The sequence below is a fragment of the Zalophus californianus genome, chromosome 8 (assembly GCF_009762305.2).
Source record: "Zalophus californianus isolate mZalCal1 chromosome 8, mZalCal1.pri.v2, whole genome shotgun sequence".
Lineage (NCBI taxonomy): Eukaryota > Metazoa > Chordata > Mammalia > Carnivora > Otariidae > Zalophus > Zalophus californianus.
Genome location: NC_045602.1, coordinates 23,377,980 through 23,397,556, shown reverse-complemented (window position 1 = coordinate 23,397,556; position 19,577 = coordinate 23,377,980). Strand labels below are relative to the sequence as shown.

At 53.0% G+C, this 19,577-nt stretch overlaps 1 protein-coding gene and 1 long non-coding RNA gene across 3 annotated transcripts; one reads left to right on the top strand and one right to left on the bottom strand.

Annotated features, from left to right (window-relative positions):
* Positions 1-2,602: 2,602 nt before the first annotated feature.
* On the bottom strand, positions 2,603-7,538 carry LOC113938223. Of its 2 annotated transcripts, none has more exons than XR_003524855.1 (3): positions 7,142-7,538; positions 4,307-4,494; positions 2,603-2,772 (listed from the first exon to the last, which is right to left on the bottom strand). It is a non-coding gene; the product is annotated as an uncharacterized LOC113938223 (long non-coding RNA). The 2 variants fall into 2 exon arrangements; XR_003524856.1 differs by lacking the exon at positions 7,142-7,538 and adding an exon at positions 6,802-6,927.
* A 5,226-nt stretch (positions 7,539-12,764) lies between these two features.
* On the top strand, positions 12,765-13,278 carry LOC113938222 (60S ribosomal protein L23a-like). The gene has a single exon (XM_035728889.1). The coding sequence runs from the start codon at positions 12,765-12,767 to the stop codon at positions 13,233-13,235; it is 471 nt and encodes a 156-aa protein (XP_035584782.1). The 3' UTR covers positions 13,236-13,278.
* The last annotated feature ends 6,299 nt before the right edge of the window (positions 13,279-19,577 follow it).

Genomic DNA, 19,577 nt, shown 5'->3' with positions numbered 1-19,577 from the left:
CATGGAATGCACAGCCCCAGGAGCGAACCTTAATGAAAACTGTGGACGCGGGGTGATCATGATGTGTCAGAGTGGATTCATGTACTGGGACAGATGCGCCACTCTGGTGGGGGGGGGGGTGTTGATGGTGGGGTAGGCTGTGCGTGGGGGGGAGGGAAGGAGGGGAATATATGGGGTCAGGGGGTATATGGGAACTCTCTGTACTCGCTGTTCAATTTTGCTGTGAACCTAAAACCACTCTAAAACATAAAGTCTACTAAAAAACAAAACAAAACAAGAGCATCCCCAGATTTGCCACCTGGCTCTTCACACCAGCTATACAGTTCCAGGCTCAGAAAGTCCGGCTCTCCCCTCAGGAGAGCTCACAGCCCCTTTCTCTCTTCTGATGCTTCTTTTCCCCGTGGGCAGGAACAACAGGCCTTCCTTTGCCTTTTAGTGAAGTAGGGAGAAGCTCTCTGGAGTCCTGCAGGTCCTCACTTGCACTCCGGCTTAAATGTCACCTCCTCGTGAGGTCTTCCCTGACCACCCTAACCCCTAGCCTCTGCCCCGCCCATCATCCCATCTGGCTTTCTGCCCAGCACTCGTCACTACCTGAACGCAGCTACTTGCTTACATATTTCTTTTACTTTGCCGCCCAATGGCATGTAAGCCCCACCAAGGCCGAGACTGTCCCTAGTGCTCACAACAGTGGGTGGCTCAGGGCAGGAGCTCAACAAATGTTCGTTGACGGACTGAATAATTATGTTATTGGCTTTTCCCCTGCCCACGGGGAAAAAGAAGCATCAGAAGAGAGAAAGGGGCTATGAGCTCTCCTGAGGGGAGAGCCGGACTTTCTGAGCCTGGAACTGTGTAGCTGCAGAACCTGGGGCAAAAGGCAGTTAAACTTCCCTGGGCCCCAGTTTCCCCGTCTGTAAAATGGGCGCTTAAACATCACGATTGCTCTCTCTTCTTGCTGCAGTGCTCTGAATGCTCCAGCAAGCGTCGGAAGGACCTTGTTAGTCCACTCAAGCGCTTCTGCCCAGGCCACTGGGTGGCTGCGAGGTACTCAGGAAGAGAATTCCTAGTGGCCCAACGTCACCTGACATCCTCGGCTGGGTTTGTGGATATGGGCAAGAGGTCCAAATGTGTGCTGGATGGATTGAGGTGTGGGGGAACCCCTCCCCTAGAATGCAAACTCCAAGACAGCAAGAATCTTGGGTTTTATTTGTTTGCATATCCCACGTGCTGGGAACAGTGCCCAGCACACAGTAGGCTTCATAATTACTGAGGGAGTAAAGCGAACGCACTCAGCGACTGTGTTTCCCTTCTTGGGTGAGTGTTGCTTGGGTCATGTGTGGCATGAAAACAGCAATAGTCATCCCTTCCATTGGTGGAGCCCTCCGCAAAGCGTTTGTACATGCATCATCTCACGTGCTCCTCATGACAACCCCATGAGATAAGTCCCATTAAGTGTTATTATCCCCAATTTACAGATGAGCTAACTGAGGCTCAAGGCATTTGACCTACTCAAGGCCACATAGCTGGTGGACGGCAGAGGCTGATCTCAGAGCCAGGTTTTCTTTTGTTCCAGACCCAGTGCTTGTATATGTCGCCGGTTGTGCAAAGCTCTGAGTGTGAGCAGAAGGAAGCCTTGTGTAAGAGCCAGGCCCTGAGGAGAGAAAAGGGGCAACAGAGAGGAGCGCTGCTTACACTGGGGGGCTGCTTGGGGCTGAGCCCATGCCTGCTGGCTGAGGGTGGGGGCTATGAGAGCAGCAGGGGGATGGGGCAGAGATGCCCCTCCACTCCAACAGTGGCCAGGGACCCCGTGCAGGGAGTTCCTGGGGAGACTGCTAGCCTCACGTAGGCATCGCTGCTCCGCAGGCCCAGACACGCAGGGCTCCAGACAGGGCCTTCACAGGGCACAGAAACCAAGGATGTGGGCAAACTGGTTTGAGGAACACAAAAGCCAGCTCAAGTCTTCTTCCCTTTCCCGCACAAAGCGCGTACCTGCCCCTCACCCCTACGCCAAGGAGAGCTCTTCAAAATGACATTTGCCCAGCTCCAAATCTCACTGACTTCACCAAAATCACTTATATGTCACCCCAGATCATACCTACACACACGCACATACACACACACCAGAGTGCCACCTAGGTTCCTCCCCATGGGGGCCCCCAAGCAGAGCCCTGTCCTGCCCTCACCCACCTCCACCTGCGGAAACCTTTTGTACCCATCCTGCAGAATCTTCTCCGCTTTCTGGGCCTAAGGTGCCTTCCCTCTCCAGCACTCCGAAGCCCGCTGCTGGCCCTCTGCCCTGGCTCTGACCACTGGAGACTTCCGCCCTGTTTATGCGTATGTGAGAGCTCCCTCCCCCCCACCCCAGCTGCCAACTCCCTGAGCGTAAAACTCAAGCCCAGTGCTGGGCCTGACCTGGTGCAGGGGTCACAGAAGCTGCCAGCTTGCATCAGCCCATGCCCATGGCAGGGAGCTCGGGGAGGTGGGGGGGACAGCTTCACACCTCCCCGAGGCCTTGCCCCCAGAAGCCACGAGGCAGCGATGAGGACATGGGGCAGGGAGGTGGGGTAGAGGCCAGGACAAGTGGCGGCCCACACACTTGCCTGTGTTAGTCACCAAGGGCGCCCAGCAGAGCAGAAGTCATCTCTAAAACTGGTGCAAGAGGAACAGGTGGGAAGAGGGAGGGCTCATCTGCAAAACCAGTGGGAAGAGGCACTGGGTCAAAATGTCCTTCTCTTGCTGGAGGGGCGGTTTTCCTTCCAGATTCCCCGGCAAGACCTGAAACAGCGAGAGGAGGGAGGTCTTGATCAAGCGCAGGCTGATATTCTGGGTTTGCTCCATCCGTCAATGTGTGCTGAGCCCCACGACCTGCCCTCCTGCTCTGTGCCAGACTCTAGAACTTGGATTCTACCTTCCTGCTTCAGAAGGAGCTTCGGATGCAACTTTCCCTGTCTACCCCTCTGGAAATGGGTCCCAGAGCTCAACCACCCAGATGGTTATTACCACCAAGTGTAGCTCATAGTTACTTATTGATCACAAGTTCATTGATTGCCTACTCTCCCAGGCTTTGGGCTAAGGACTTCACACAGGTTCTCATTTACTTCATGGGGTGGCTCCCAGAGATGATTCCGATGGCTACTGTGGGGAAGGGGCGATTCTGACCAAATGCCCTGACTTGCCCCGGACAGTCCCATTATATGTCTGTCGTCCCAGCAGCACCAACCACAGAGCCCCTTCACATTCTCAGAAGTGACCTGGCATGGAAGATAAATCATGGATCCAGGGGATTCTCCCCAGTCTGTCACAGGGGAGTGGGGTGTGATGCACGCGGCTCCCCAGAGGGGCACCTGGGCCTTGAGAGGCAGACACTAGAGGGCGCCAGTCAGTTGTGCCTGGCCTCCGAGTCTCCAGAGCGCCTGGCAGCCCTGGGCAAGGCCACTCTAGGGGAGCAGAGGTGGTAGATGGGGGGGGAGGGAGAGGGGGAGAGGGGAGAGGGTGCCCGACAGACCCCTGGCTGAGGCCTTTCCTGACCTAGACCCAGCCTGGCCCAACTCCTCTCATGCCCCCCATCCACCCAGCAGAGCTCCTGAGCAGGCAGAGCCCTCCCCCCAGGGGGACCTGGGAATTCTATGAGGGAAGAGCGGTGCTGGCACTGTTGCCTTCTCCTCCATTTCAGCCTGGCCAGGCCCCTGCCAGTCTCTGCCCCAGGATCTCGGGCACAGTGTGGTTCACCCTGTGCTGAAGACCTCTCAGACCAAGAGGCTGGCTCTCCTGATGGGCTGGGACTGGGCTGTATGGAGGTGGCTGTTCTGGAAAGAACCATCAAGCCAGGTGTCAGGGAAACTCCACAGCCCAACAAGAGCTGGGGGTGGGAATGGGGGGGGGGGCAGGAGGCAGAAGGTGGAAGGGCTGATAGGGCACTTGGTTAGGGGTGGGGGCCTGCCTTCTCCTCCTTGACCTACCCACACTAGCCTTGAGAACTCAAGCACAACGCTCAGGCCTCGGTGTCCCCGGAGGGGCCAGAAGGCTTGCGACCCACAAAGAGCCTACTTTTCACCATCCTGGCCTGGCCACTGCCCCCATGCAGCACTCTGCCCTGCGATTGCAATCAGACACAGGATTGGCCTCCGGCGGGGCACACTCTTCTCATTTAGACAAAACCCTGGCCCCGGCCCGGATGACTGCTCTCCAGCCGTGGACTATTAAAAGTGCTTGGGTGTCCAACAGACTTGGGCCTGGTTGCAGGTCTGACATTGGTAGGTGTGTGATGCTGGGCACGTCATTTAACTTCTCTAAGCCTCAGGTGACTCACCTGCAAAAGGTAGTAAGAGTATCCATTTCTTAAGGCCAGTGTGACGTTTCAAGGCAATAAAGAACAGAAAGCGCACAGCTCAGCGCCCGGCGCCCAGGCGAGCTATGCTCCCAGTGGTGGAGACTCCAAGCAGCACCAGCATGGCCCTTCAGCCCCAGCTCAGCCTCCTCTGTTGTGGGAGTTCTTGCCTGCAGGAGAAAGACAGAGACGGGCTTGAAAATGCACTGTGGTCCACACTGTCCGCACAGTGGAATCTTCTATGAGACAGTGACATCCATGGATGTAGGCAGCCATGGATGCCTCAGTGCCAACAGTTTCAACCTTTTAAAGATTCATTCATTCATTCATTTATTCATTAGTCCCAAATTACAACTGTTGTCCTGACATAATTATTAATCTCCTCCTTTCACTCTTGAAGTGTCCCAGTTTGGTTGATAAATTATATGATCACCCAACTTACTGCGGCAGATCCTGTGCCAGGCACTGGGGACTGGGAGAGGATGATGTACCCAGCCCCTCCCCTCCAGGGCTTCCCTCCAAGGAGGCACAGGGATGCAGTGTGAGAAGGAGGGGCTGGGGGTGCTGCTGTGTGGCCAACCAGTGTCCCCCTGCCCCTTAAGAACCTAGCAAGAAATGGGGCGCCTGGGTGGCTCAGTTGGTTGCGTGTCCAACTCTTGGTTTCGGTTCAGGTCATGATCTCAGGGTTGCGGGATTGAGCCCCATATTGGGCTCTGTGCTCAGCGGGGAGTCTGCTTGAGATTCTTTCTCTCCCTCTGCCCCTCCCCCCACTGGTGCGTGCACCCTCTCTCTCTCTCAATAAATAAATAAGTAAATAAATAAACAAATAAAATCTTTTTTAAAAAAAGAACCTACAAAGAAGCATACTTTGATTTATCTACCCTTTTTGGGTTTATTTAGTTTTACTTATTTATAAACCAACCTCTTGGGGTCAATTCTTGCCATACATTTTCCACCTGATACATGAGGTAGTTGTCTTTTTATTTGTCATAATATTATTTTTCTCCAGCCTCAGAAGCTGCCTTCTATTCAAATATTTGTGGTATTTTTTTAAAAAGAGTTACAAATATCCCATCTGTTCTATGATCCTATAAACATCAATTTTCCAGAAACAGAGTCCTAATTTATTTTTTCATTCTCATGGAGAAGTACGTGACGGGAGAATAGCAGTGATACAGAGGCATACTCTGAACGGCCAGCCCCTCCTTACTTACGCCAAAACACAACCCGACAGTTCATGAAACGGGGGAATGGGGGGAGTCTTAGGAAAAAGGAAAGGAGGGGCAAAAGGAAATGGAAGAGGCAGTGATGTCCCTGGGGTTGGCCAGGGCTCATGGCTGGAGCAGTCCCCTTTGGGCTCCTGCCTGATCATCTGCGTTGGGTTGGAGGAGGGTGATTGCCCTCCCCAAGGGATGGTAGGCAGCCAGGCATGAGCGTGTGGGCGAGGGTGGTGCCCCCTCCACACCCATGCCAGGACCAGAGATGCCTTGGTATGTGGCCAAAACCTTCTGCCAGGTTCCACACCCCATGCGAAACATCTCTCCCCTTCCCCCACCTGTGTCCTCGCAGGTCCCCCCTCCGTTAGCTGGAGAGCACGACAGTCCCTCGTCTACAACGGTCTCTGTGTCTGTCCAACCCTAGGTGTCCCACAGGAATTGCACCTGTCGCACCTTTCATCTGGGGACAGAGCTCGGGATTCTACCTCACCATTGCCCAGGAGTCATAACTGGGTGAAAATCATGACAATACACAGGTCCTGGGGGAGTGTTGCCTTATTTAGATGTGCCACCCCCAGAGAAGGAAGAAAAGGAAGGAGGGGGAGGAGCTGCGAAGCTGACAGGAGCGAAAGGAGAAGAAGAAGGCATGGGTGATTCTGAGAATTGAGGGTAGCTAGTGATGTCATCACGGGCAGGGTTTCACCCAGGTCAGTGGGTGGGGGCAAAGCATGGTGACTGGGGCCCTGTGACTCAGTTATGAGCCTGGCCCCTGTATCCAGAAGTCATTCATTGAGTAACTCATTAATTCTGTCAACACATGTTTATTGAGCTGTTATTATGTCCCAGACCCTGGACTAGGCAGCAGGGAGGGAGAGAGCCGGCAGGGAGGGAAGTTCCCCTGCAGAGTGTAGGTGTGCAGGGGATGGAGTGGGGCGGGGGGGGGGGGGGGGGGGACAAGCCTCCTTTCAGAGGGAGCTGCCAGGGAAGATGCCTGGTGAGGGAAGGGGAGGGTGGGGAAGGGACATCTGGGGTAAGTCCTCGTGGGAGGAGAGTAGGCAGGAGCCAGACAGAGGGAGGGGAAGGAGGAAGGGGTAGGGAGTTTCAGGCAGAGGAAGGAGATCTGTGCTTGAAGGCACGGAGGGTGGGAGGGGAGGTTTGGGGAACTGTACGTAGTTCCTGAGAGAGTGAGGGAGAGGTGGGAAGAAAGGAGCTTGAGAAGGTAAGGGTGGCAGGTCCTAAAGGAGCTCAGAGGCTACTTACAGGCGGTGAGGCCCCCTGGAGGGGAAAGCCCGGGACAGTGTGGTCAGATCCCCCCTTGGGAGAGGAGACTCTTCATGGGGTTAAGCAAGTGGCTGATAGACCGATGCCGGGTTTGCTCAAGAGACAGGACGGGGTTGAGTGACAGAGCTCTAGAGGGTTCCGGCCGGGGCTGGAGGCGCACACATCACTCACGTCACCCTCCAGCGACCCGCAGAGGTCGACGCAACGGCCCCCAGCGGATGGAGGGAAAGCAGCAGAGCCAGAAGCAGAAGCCAGGGCCCTCTGAGCTGCCAAAGCCAGCCAGCACGAGGCCTCCTAAGGGCCTCCCGCTCAAACTCACCTTCCACGCTATTTAGCAGCTCCTCCTCGGCCATAGCCAGTGGCACAGGGTGCCCCTGAAAACGGGCAGGCTTCACTGTGAAGTGGGGCCCACCCAGCCTGGGTCCGCTCAGCCATGCCCTCTCTGATCCCACTGCAGGTCCAGCAGCCCCGGCTTCCTGAGTCAAGGGCTGGGCAGCTCCTAGCTGTGTGCTGTCTCCCTGCCTCCAACCCCCATAATCTGGGTGAAGCTCCTGGGGCTCCCTCCGGAGGGAATTGAAGCCAGGTCCTCCTGTAGGCCACAGCCCACCAAGATGACCCTCCCCCCTGGAATTCTCTTGTACAAATAGGAGCCCCAGGCGAGAACCATGAGGATGGGCCCCTGGATACCAGGAGATGGCTTCTGTGTGAGCAATAGCAGTGTCCCCCTCGTTCAGACCCACGGCAGTTCCTGCTTGCACAGAAGGAAGGAAAGACCATTTCCACCTGGCCCGAGGTGCCAACATTGCCAATTATTTCCTCGCCGGCAATAAATCCCCAAATATATTTTTGCTTCCCCCTCTAACGTTTAACCTTGGGTATATTTCAAAGGAAACGCCACTCTGCCTGCTTCTGATTCATACCCGCTGAGCTCATCAAAACCAGAATTATTTGGTAATAGCTGTTGGGTTTACTGGATGTCCTCTGGGATCTGTAAAAATCTCTGTTCCTCAGAAACAGGAAGTTTCGACAGGAGGACAGAGGCTGGTTACGAAAATCAAAATTTGAATTCTCTCTGCCTATTGGAGAGGCTCGGCGTTCATGGAATTTCCTTCCTTCAGCCCATCGACGCACACAGATTCGGTGCCTACTGTGTGCAGCAGCTAGGACTCCAACGGTGATTTTTTAAAAGGGGACTCTGAATTCATTTGAAGGGCTTCCATAACAGGCTGGATGGCTTAAACATGGATATTTATTTTCTCACAGTTCTGGAGAGAGACGTCCAAGATCAAGGGGTCTGCAGGGTTGGGTTTTTTTGTTTATTCGTTTTTTGAAGGCCTGCAGGTGGCTGCCTTCTCCCTGTGTCTTCTCGTGGTCTTCCCTAGGTGTGCGTCTGTGCCCTCATCTCCTCTCCTTGTAAGGACACCAGTCCCACTGGATTGGGGCCCCTATGACCTCGTTTCAACTTAATTACCGCTTTAAAGACCCTATCTCCAAATTCAGTCACATTAGGACTTCAGCATATGAATTGGGGGAAGGGGAACACAATTCAGCTGATAAGAGGCTCTGATCTCAAAAAGTCATCCTCCCATGACAGTGTCCCTTTGATCTCTATCTGAGGTTAGCATCCGAGGTGAGGTGGTTTAGGATGTAATCCCCAGGCTGTTGTAGGCTTACTGAAGGCAGGATGATTCAGTGCACTGAGCGCTGAGCCGTCCGGATCTGGATTCAAAGTTTGCTTCCTTCACTCACAAGTTGGGTGATGTTGCCCCAGTTATACCACCTCTGAGATCTCCGTTTCCTTGTCTGTGTAGTGAGGATAATACTACCTGCCTCAGGAGGAATTTTTGTGAAGAACCTAAAATGTCATTCGTGTGAAAACAGAGCACCATGTCCAGGAGCATAGTAGGTGCTCACGAAATGGAAGCTTCTTTTCCAGGTGTGTTCTCTGCAGGGTTTTTTCTTCCAGGGCATGAAGTCCGTGTTACAAGCATTCTCTGGCCAGGGGTGTGCGCCAGGAGATGGAAGAAACTCAGGCCCGGGGTGCCTGACCCCCATCACTCCCTTGGAATACATCGCCCACCTAAGGCAGCCAAGCCTCAGAGCTAGAGGAGGGCAAAATGGTCCAGGATTGAACCTCCCCAGGAACACCCACTGCCGGCACCTCTGTGAGAGCGGGCTGTGAGAAAGCCGGAGGACAACTGTCTGGGCCAGGCTAAGCACAGCTGTGGAAAGCAGATGTTGCAGAAAAAAACAAGTCCAAAGGCTGGCAAAGCCCTCTGGTCACAGGAAGCCCTCCCCATCCAGAGGTGTAGTTCTGGACTAGTCAAGGCATCTGGGTTCTACCCCCATCCCTGATACTTCCCAGGGCTGGGACATTAGCGCTCACCTGACCTCTCTGAGCTTCAAGGCCCTCATAGGGACACATGAAACAACACGTCAGACAAATGTGAGTTCGTAGATGATTAGTAAGTCCCAGAGCCACCGTACCAGCATCCCTCCTCTGGGCTACCACCACACTTTCTCAGCTGCTTGGGGCTAAAGGGGGAAGTCCCTGTCACTCTGGTTTCTAGTTTCCTTAAACCTCCAGCATTTACACACACATAGCCACCCCCCCCCCCACATGAAAGCAGATTAAGGATGCATCCCTCCTCAAAAAGAGGAGCCTTCCCAGATTTGGAGTAAGAGTGATGAGGGCTCATCTGGGCCCCATTGCCTCTCAGACATCTCCCGCCCCCACCTAGGAGCCCTCCCCACCCCCCCTACCCCCCCGAATTACTCACACTCCTGGAAACATGACTGATGACTTCGGGGTGAGTAAGAGGCGGCACATGTCATGGCCAACTGTTGGCAGGGTGAGTGAGTTCAATGCTCCTTAGAGCCAGGCCCCTCGGACATGCGCTAAGAGTCTGCTCTGGGGGAAGGGGGGCGTGGGACCCTAGAGAGGAGCTAAGCTTTACTTAGCAATGAGCTAGAAGTCCTCTGACCATTCTCCCCTATTCCAACCCCCAAGTGATGATGGCATTGTCAGCTGGGGGGGGGGGGGCTGACGGGAACTGCCCCAGCGCCTCTCTGGGGGGCCTGGACAGTAGGGGCAGGGGCTCTCACGGAGCTCCAGGACACTTGTGTTTCTCTCACCCGAGCACCCCTGGCCTCGCCCCAGCACAGCGTGGCTCAGGGCAACCCTGAACTTGGCAGCCCAGCCTCGACAGCTTTGAAAGGGCCCCAATCCAGGGCCCGACCTGCAGGGTGCGTGTGTGCGGAGGGTGTGTGTGTTTACACTCTCCTGTACACCCTAATCCGTGGTGCCAGACAAGCAAATATTTTTGGTCTGTTTTCCATTTCCCATGTGTCCCATTTCTGAGCACTTGGCAGAAATGGGATCACAGCAAAGGTGTGTATCTATTCAATGCATTTTGAAATGCCTATTTTGGGCGCCTGGGTGGCTCAGTTGGTTGGGCGGCTGCCTTCGGCTCAGGTCATGATCCTGGAGTCCCGGGGTCGAGTCCCGCATCGGGCTCCCTGCTTGGAGGAGAGTCTGCTTCTCCCTCTGACCTTCCCCCCTCTTGTGCTCTCTCTCTCATTCTCTCTCAAATAAATAAATAAATAAAATCTTAAAAAAAAAAGATTGAAATGCCTATTTTTACGTTCTTGGAGTTCAGGTGCAGGTTGAACGTGCTAATATAAGCACGACAGCACACAAACTGGACTGTCCTGGCACTTAATAAATAGGGCCGAAGCATCCAGTTCCCCATACCCCATGTGGGCGTGGTCAGGACACGATGGCATGCAGAGTAATGCAGGGACGCAGAAGCCTGAGGCAGCCCCACCTCAGTGTCCTCTGCAACCAGGACAAGACGGTGTCCTCACTCTGAGCCTCCGCCCCCCAGACAGTCACTCCTGTGTGGGGAACAGGCCTCACCCCTGGGCTTTGCTCCATGAGGATACTGAGGTGTTGCTGGGGACCCACCATGATGTCCTTCGAAATGCTCAAGACAAGAGCCATGCCTTAAATGTAAGGACTTCATTAAGGTGTTTCAGGACATATGGTGGCCTTGGTGGAGAACTCCGGAGCACATATGGTGAGGATGACTTGTTTGATGAAGTCTGAGATCCTAAATGCTGGGGTTGGAACACAAGTGAGGCACGCTGCCCGACTGGTCACACCCTGCCCCGATCCCTCCCAGGCAGTCTTCTCCATTAGAAAGGATGGGTCCTCTACCCAACCCCCTCCCCACTCTTTATTAACATTAGACTTAGTCATTTATTTATTTTTTAAAAGATTGTATTTATTTAGAGAGAGAGCTGGGTGGAGGGGCAGAGGGGGAGGGAGAGAGAATCTCAAGCAGACTCCGTGCTGAGTGCAGAGATCGGGCCGGCCTCAGGGTGGGGCAGGGCTCGATCTCAGGACCCTGAGATCATGACCTGAGCCGAAATCAAGAGTCTGGACGCTTCACCCACTGAGCCACCCAGGTGCCCCATCATTAGAGTTAGTCATTTAAATGTAGTTTGTTAGAAGATCCATATATAAAGCCAAAATACGTCTTCAGCAGTAAACTCAGAGACGTTTAAGAGAGATTTCTTTCTTTCTTTTCCCGTAACTCAGCTGAGACACCTTTGCCGCCAGAGTGGCAGAACATTAATCACAGTCGATTCAGGACCCCTCCTCCTTAGCATCATGACTGATTTTCTGGAGGTTTACAGAGAGCCAAGGCACTCGGGTGACTTTCCTCAAGGCCACCTGGCCAAGCCTCTGCTGGGACAGCCATTGTTTCACCTGCAGCTTTAGGCTGCAGGGAGGGCCCAGCATTCATTCTGCTGCTTCTGGGCCATCAGAGATGGGGTGGGGGGCTCTGCTACCCCATGCCTCCCTGAGGTCTCCATGGCTCCTGAGATCCTGACCCCAGATATAGGAGTGTGTAGTTGCTCTAATTCCTTCTATACTGCCTAGGGGATTTTTCTCTGGTTTTAGAAGTGCTGTTAACTGGAATTAGAGGGAGGGAAGGAAGGGGTGGTGCTCTCTAGCATGCTGTTTTCCCCAAACTTTATGTCTCTATTCCCCTAAGGACTTAGGTTTTCAAAACCAAAGCCAGAAAGCGCCCCCCCCCCCTTTTTTTCCTGCTCTGCATCTTGGGATTGCACTCATGTGCCTTTGGCAATCAGCAAATGATTGCTTGAGTGGTGTAAAGGACAAAGCGTAAATACTGGAGGGAACGGGTTGGTATTTCATTTTTTTTTTTAAAGATCTTATTTATTTATTTGACAGAGAGAGAGAGAGCAGGAACACAAGCAGGGGGAGTGGGAGAGGGAGAAGCAGGCTTCCCGCCGAGCAGGGAGCCGATGTGGGACTTGATCCCAGGACCCTGGGATCATGACCTGAGCCAAAGGCAGACGCTTAACTGACGGAGCCACCCAGGCACCCTGGGTTGGTATTTCAAATACTTGCTACCTCATAGAGGATTTTCACTACCTGATTTCCGGCTTGCAGTAAGGCTACAGTAAGCAAGATCGTGCCGTATTGGCGTAAGAATGGACAATGGGATCAAGGAAGAGTCCAGGAATAGACCCACACACATGTGGTCAACTGATTATCAACAAAGACATCAAGGTCATTTGATGGGGAAAAGAAAGTCTTTTTAATTTTACATGATGCCAAAACAACTGGATGTTCATATATTTAAAAATGAGCATTGACCCTTACCTCTCAACATACTCAAAAATTATTTTGAAGTGGATTACAGACCTAAACACACAACCTAAAACTATATAGCTTCTAAAAGGGAACAGAGGATAAATTTTTCATGACCTCGCAGAAGGCAAAGTCTTCTTGAACAGGTCACAAAATCACAAACTATTAAAAAAACTGATACATTGAACTTCATCAAAAAATTTTTTTAAATCAAAAGACACTGTTAAAAAAACAGACAAGCCAGCCTTTTACGAATATGGTGCCGAAGGCTAAGAAGGAAGCCCCTGCCCCTCCCAAAGCCGAAGCCAAAGCAAAGGCTTTGAAGGCCAAGAAAACGGTGCTGAAAGGCGTCCACAGTCACAAAAAAAATAAGATCCACATGTCACCTACATTCCGACGACCCAAGACACTGCGTCTGCGGAGGCAGCCCAAATATCCTCGAAAGAGCGCCCCCAGGAGAAACAAGTTTGATCACTATGCCATCATCAAGTTCCCCCTGACTACTGAGTCAGCCATGAAGAAAATAGAAGACAACAACACACTTGTGTTCATTGTGGATGCCAAGGCCAATAAGCACCAGATCAAACAGGCTGTGAAGAAGCTCTACGACATTGACGTGGCTAAGGTCAACACCTGGATCAGGCCTGACGGAGAGAAGAAGGCATATGTTCGACTGGCTCCTGACTATGATGCTTTGGATGTTGCCAACAAAATTGGAATCATCTAAACTGAGTCCAGCTGGCTAAATCTAAATATAAATTTTTTCACCAAAAAAAAAAAAAAAACCAACAAAAAAACAGACAAGCCAGTCTGCAAAGAAATATTGACAAAATATATATCTGACAAAATTCTGGTATCCAGAATATATAAAGAATACCAATAAATCAATAACAAAAAGACAAAAAAAAAAAATTGAAAGAGAGCAAAAGACTTGACCAGACATGTCACAAAAGATTATGAGTGGCCAATAACCAAATGAAAATTGCTCAACATCTTTGTGTTAGGAAATGTGCAATAACATTTCACACCCACTGGAATGACTAAACTTAAAAAAGAGCAACAATACCAAATGCTGGTGAGTACATGGAGCAACTGGAACTCAATCATTGTTGGTGGGAGCATAAAATGGTACAAAATTTTGGAAAACTGTTCAGCAGTTTCTTATAAAGTGAAGTATACACCTACCTTATTATTTACCAATTCCATTTCTAACTATCCAAGAAACATGAAAACACATATTCACAAGAAAAATCGTCCAAAAATGTTCCCCGCAGGTTTATTCATAATAGCAGAAAAACTAGAAACAACCCAAATGGACATTTGTACCCATCTGTAGATGGGTACATAAACAAATTATGTTATCTTCATATAATGGAATAATACTCAGCAATGGAAATGAATTAAACTATTACTGGATGCTACATGGCTGAATCTCAATATGTTGAAAGAAAGAGAAGCACAAAGGAGTACATATAGGATGATTCCATTTTTATGAAGATCTAGAACAGGCAAAACCAATTCATGATGATAGAAATCAGAACATTGGTTGCCTTGGGATGGGGGTGGGGAGACTGACAGAAAAGTTCTGGGGATCTAATGTTCGGGAAATCATCATCACATGGTGACTATGATTATAGTTAAGACCGAAGAATAAAAAAAGGGAAATACGGCAACTTTGTGGGTGACAGGAATATGCTGTATCTTGATTGGAGATATGGTTACACAGGTGTATGCATCTGTCAAAACTGATTAGATTTTACACTTAAGATCTATGCATCTCACTGTATATAGAATATACCACAATAAAAAACAAAAAACAGTTGCCATGGGCTGGGGAGAGGGGAAGTGAGGAGTTGTGTTTAATGGGTATGGAGTTTCAGTTTTGCAAAATGAAAAATTATGGAGATCGGTTGTACAACAATGTGGATATACTTACACTGCTGAACTGTACATTTAAAAATGGTTAATAAGGCAAATTTTATGTCACGTGTATTTTACAATAAAAACAAACCATTTATGCTACCACAAACAACCTAACAAACCTTATTCGCGAAGATTCGAACACCAACAGCCTAATTTCTTCGTGTAACATTTATGTGGTCTCTTGAAACAGAAGAGGCAAGGTAAATTGTAGGTTATATTTGGCCCCAGTACAGTACAACAGGAAATAAAACACACAAGTATTGCTGTGATCCTGCTCTCAGGGGCCCCCACTCCCCGGCTGTCTGAGTGTTGGCGGGTAGTGTCCCTCAGCAGTGTGCTGGCTTTCTAGGTTGCACCATGATGAGTTTTGAAGGGAACTTTTCAGATGCTGGTACAGCTTGTACTACTGGGGGAAAGAAGTTCCAGGAGGACTTCCTGATAAATTTCATCCTAAAGAGCCTGGTTTCTTGTGTACCTCTGTATTGGATCTTTTCCACCCTTTCCCTCCCCCACTCGCACCCCAGTCCCTCCCCACTCCCTGCGCCCAGACACCACCTCACACAGTCAAGGAGTGTTGGCCAAGGTGACTGGGCTCCTCCCACATCCCACCCTCTGGGGCCTGCAGGCCTGCTCAGTGATGGGGCTGGCCTGTGGGGACCCCGAGCCCTGCAGCACTGGGATCCATGTTTCCCATGTGACATACTTGCCATCGTCCCCGACAAGGATCCTGGGTCCAGCCCATCCTCCCCTCTGTCCCAGGCAGAGGACGAGGTCGTTCTGCAAGTCTGGCCACAATGCCCAGCATCCTGCTCACTTTGCAGACATTCAGGAGAACGTGGGGTTGGGGGAGGGGGTCTTGAATTTTCCAGAGGTTGTGACCTTGCTCTCTACTTCCATCACAGCAACACCTGTGCACTCAGCGCGACTCTTCTCCCGCCGCAGCCCGGTGTCATGGTGGCAGGCATGGGAGGTGGTGCCGGTGGGGTGGAGAAGTGAGTGAGCACCACCGTGGACACGAAGGCTCTCTGTAGGGCGGCCTGGCTCTGCGGCTGAGGAACATTGTGGACCCTTTTAATTTCAGTCTCTGCCCACCTTGGGGACAGAGAGGGATGGAGCTGGGAGGTTCAGGAGGTGTCTCCCATGAACCCATTTTCTGAGAACGGGGCCCCGCAAGCCTAGCCAGAACCCTAGAGGTTTGCTCATACCAAGAGAAGGCCCTGCCTCAGGGCTGCGTCAGGTGTGGAGGGGCCCAAGGAAGGAAGAAGGTGAGGGGCATGATGAGCGCCTGCACTGGGAGGCCTCAGCCCACTAGCCTGGACTCCACAGATTATACCCTACGTGGTCTAGGCCAAGTCTATCATCTGTTTGAAAAAAAAAAAAAGAAGTGTGTAGTGCAGGAACTAGCTCAGGGCTTTCTACGTGGAGTTCCTCAGCACTGGCTGGGACTAGCCTCTGGCTCTGCCTGCTCGGGAACCAGCCTGAGGCAGGGCTGAGGGCCCCGGGGGGCTGAGGAGAGCCGCTCCCCCACACGTGGCTGACGTCCAGGCCCGCTGTGTGGCTGCGGAGTGATGCAGTCGGTGGAATGGGGGTGGAGCAGCTGTGGGGCCCCGATGGGAGGAAGGCAAACAGCAAGGGCACCCTTGAGAAGCAGCGAGTCATGAATCATGCCGTTCATTAACTTGCTTGAACTAATTAGGAGGCAAGTATGAGGGCCACGGCGCCGGGCAATTTGTTAAATCCCCGTTTTTATAGTCCCCACCACCCCTGCTTACGGGGCCCCCACCTCCTCCTCGGTCCTGAGTGCCCCGGGGGCGAGTACATGCTTTGGGGGCACTTGGAGTGGACAGCTGCCTGGTGGGAGAGGGAAAGAGGGTTGGCATGCCACATGCCACGTGTGTGTTAAAGCTTTCGCAATGGTTATATCATTTGGTCCTCAATACCCTGGGAGGGGGTACTCATCATTCCCATTCTGGAGATGGGGAAACTGAGGCTCAGAACGGGGAGTGGACCTGCCCAAGTTCTCCAACTAAATTAGACATAGTCTCTGCCCCTCTCACCGCACTGAAGGCAGTCTTACAAGTAAGACTGAAGATACTTCTAGATTTTCTATTCTGACCCCTCCAGTTATGGCTGTCACCTGCCCTAACAATTACCCGCCAGGTCCTTCAGACAACCCCCTTTCCTTGCTGGAGATGGAAACTCCCTCCACAGAGACAGATTTCCAGGGCTTGGCTGAAGAGTGCTCCCCAGAAGAGGGAAGGTGGGATTTTCATCTTTTTGAAATAAATGTGAAAAATAGAGGTAAGAACAGCAAATACAGTGCATTGCACAGAGAGATGGAAGGATGCGCTTAAAATGTCCTAGAGCCTGAGGGAGCCATTAGGTCTGGAGTACAGGGACTGAGGAAGGGGTGGTGGGGGACAGGGGAGAGGTAGCATTTTATGCCACAGGCATTTTCAGCCGGGGCGATGGTGTCCAGCCGCTGCCCGGTGTCAGGGGGGCAGCTCAGCAGGGTCTGGGGCTCCGAAGAGAGATCTGGGCTGGAGCCAGCTGGGAAGTCGTGCTGACAAGAGCTCCCCCAAGGAAGGTTTGATCTCGGCCCCTCAGAGCCCGCCACAGCGAGCTACAAAGCTGTTTGATGAAGGAAATTTCAGCAGGTGCGCCCGCTGGGGCCTGGGTGCTTGTGATACGGCAAAGAGAGTCCAGGGGAACAACCTTGCTTCTGGGCTGCACCCTGTGCCCCACAGAAGTCTGGGGGTTCCAGATTCTCACCCTGGGCTGCTAGACCCAGCGGCATCCACCTGAGATTCCGGAGCTCGTTTTGCCCACCACAGCTCCGCAGGCCGGCCTGCCCTTGTCTGCCCCGCAGCCTTCCCACCAAGGCCTCTGATTCCCCAAGCCCACTTCAAAACTGGAGGCCTCCCAGGGAATAGCAGGAGCTGGAAGGCAAAACGGCAAGGTGCACACAGAGGTAATTCAGCTGCGGTTCTCTGTGCACCCACTCCCACGCGCCCACCAAACTAACCGTGCGCCGAAAGGCACAGGAGACCGGCATCTTGAAAGCAGCCAAGTGTCCCCTGAAGATGCTCAATGGCAAACGGACAGCACCTTGAGTCCACCTGGCCGTTCCTTGGAGGCCTGATTTGGTCCAGAAGTCCATGCGCTGTGGGAGAACTTAGGTGACAGCCCTGAGCGGGGAAACCTGGCAGCCCCAGGCAGCCCTCGCTCGGGACAGGGCAGCTGAGCCACGGTTGTGTTTGCACACGGAGAGCCAGAGGTGTGGGGGATGGCCAAGGCGTGAGGCCCGCCTGCCCATGATTCCCCGGGGACCACAGAAGCCCCTTGCTTTTGAAAATCCCAGGGAAGGGGTAAGCTGTGGGAGACAAGAACCCAGCTACGGTTTTGGCACTCTACCATCTCTGTAATGGGCTGGAAACCTTACAAACTTGCATCCCACCTTTCCTAATACAATAGATTTGGGGATTAAAAAGTGTTAGCGTGATGTCTTTTAAATATTTAGAAATATTCTCCATCCCTGCCACCAAAGATGAGTATTTGTTTTTTAAAAAATAAGCACTTGGCAAAGGGTGCCCCTCACACAGGTGAGTGTTGTGCAAGCCAGCCCGCCCACCGGCCGTGGGTGGGGACCTGCCTACAGCTGTCACCCAGCTCCTAACAACTCCTCGAGGCACACCCTGCTCATTAGGCCCCAGCCACGCCCAGCCGCCCAGACTCCCGGTTGAACCGGACTGCCAGGAGCGGGCGGTGCCTCCTTGAACCCTGAACAGAACAATGGGCTGTGAGGAGTTAACCAGGCCCACAGCCCGAGAGCTGGGTGCTGGAGCTCAGGGGCCCGCTCAGCTATGCCTAGGATGGGCCCATGGGGCCTCCACACTGGCCAGGCTCCCATCTCCCTTGGGGCCAGGGAGCAGCAAGCACCCCCAGAGGGAGCCAGGCAGAGCTCTAGGCAGTAAAAATAGACATGTGTTTAGAGGCTGCCTCCTCAGTGGAGGGCTGAGCCTGCAGACATTATCTCACTCCTGCTCAATGTCCCCCCAGGCAGGTAAGGGATGGGACTTGTTCCTACTTTATAGCTGGGGAGACCAAGCAGAGAGGATGGGCAGGCAGAGAGAGGTGGCCGCCTCGGTGCAGCCTAGCCCGCCCAGGATGTGTCCCCACCTGCGCAGGTGCCCCTGCGGGTCCATCTTCCTGCCCCCCTGAGATAGGTGCTGACCCCTAGAGGTAGGGATGTGCCCCCTGAAACAGGCTGACTACCCACCCCCAGCCTCACCTCAGCTTGCACCCCCCAGATAACCCAGACCTGGCTCCCCTTCCTCCAGGGTGCCCCCACCCCCACCCCCACCCCACCCCTGCTTGTTTGCAGCCTGGTCGCCCTCAGGACACAGTGTGGCATGAGGAAGGACGGGGCTGCCCAGCCCAGCCCCGCCTGGGAAGTACATCTCCCGGGTGCTTCTGCTAACTCAGGATAAACCGGATTGGGGTTAGGCAAGTGGCAACATGCTGCTATTTGTGGAGGCTCCTGGACTTCATGCTCCCTCCCATGACAGCGGGAGCGGGGAGGACGGCAGCCATCTCTGCCCAGTCACACACTCAGCCCTGCCGGGGAGCCCGGATGGAGTCACAGGCCACAGGCTGGAGGCACAGAGTCTGCATGGAGCCTCGGAAGCTGCCAGGAGAGAGCCCTGGCCTGGGACATAGGAAACCCCAACACAACAAACACAGAAAACCCAACCCAGCCACTACCCGCCTGGGGCAGCCTTCCCCTCCTCGGGCTTCCTCTGTCCAATGAAGGGGTTGGATTAAAGGAGATCCTCTCACTTCATAATCCCTCCACTGTCATTAGGCTGTGTTCCCTGATTCTCTGGCCCTCCAGTGCTTCTCTCAATAAAACCCATTCAAGATGGGGAATTAGAATTAACCTCTGTCTAAATTAAAGGCCAGGCAGGGAGTGATGGCAGAGGCTGGGCAGGTGCAGCTCTGGGCAGGCAGCCCTGGGGCCTTCTGAGAAGAGTGGAGAGCCAACTACAAGCCGAGGGACACGGCCTTGCACCTCCTGCCCAGTCCCAACCCCAAACCTTGACTTTGTGAGGCTTACCCACTCTCCCCAGGTCTCCAAAGCCTGGGC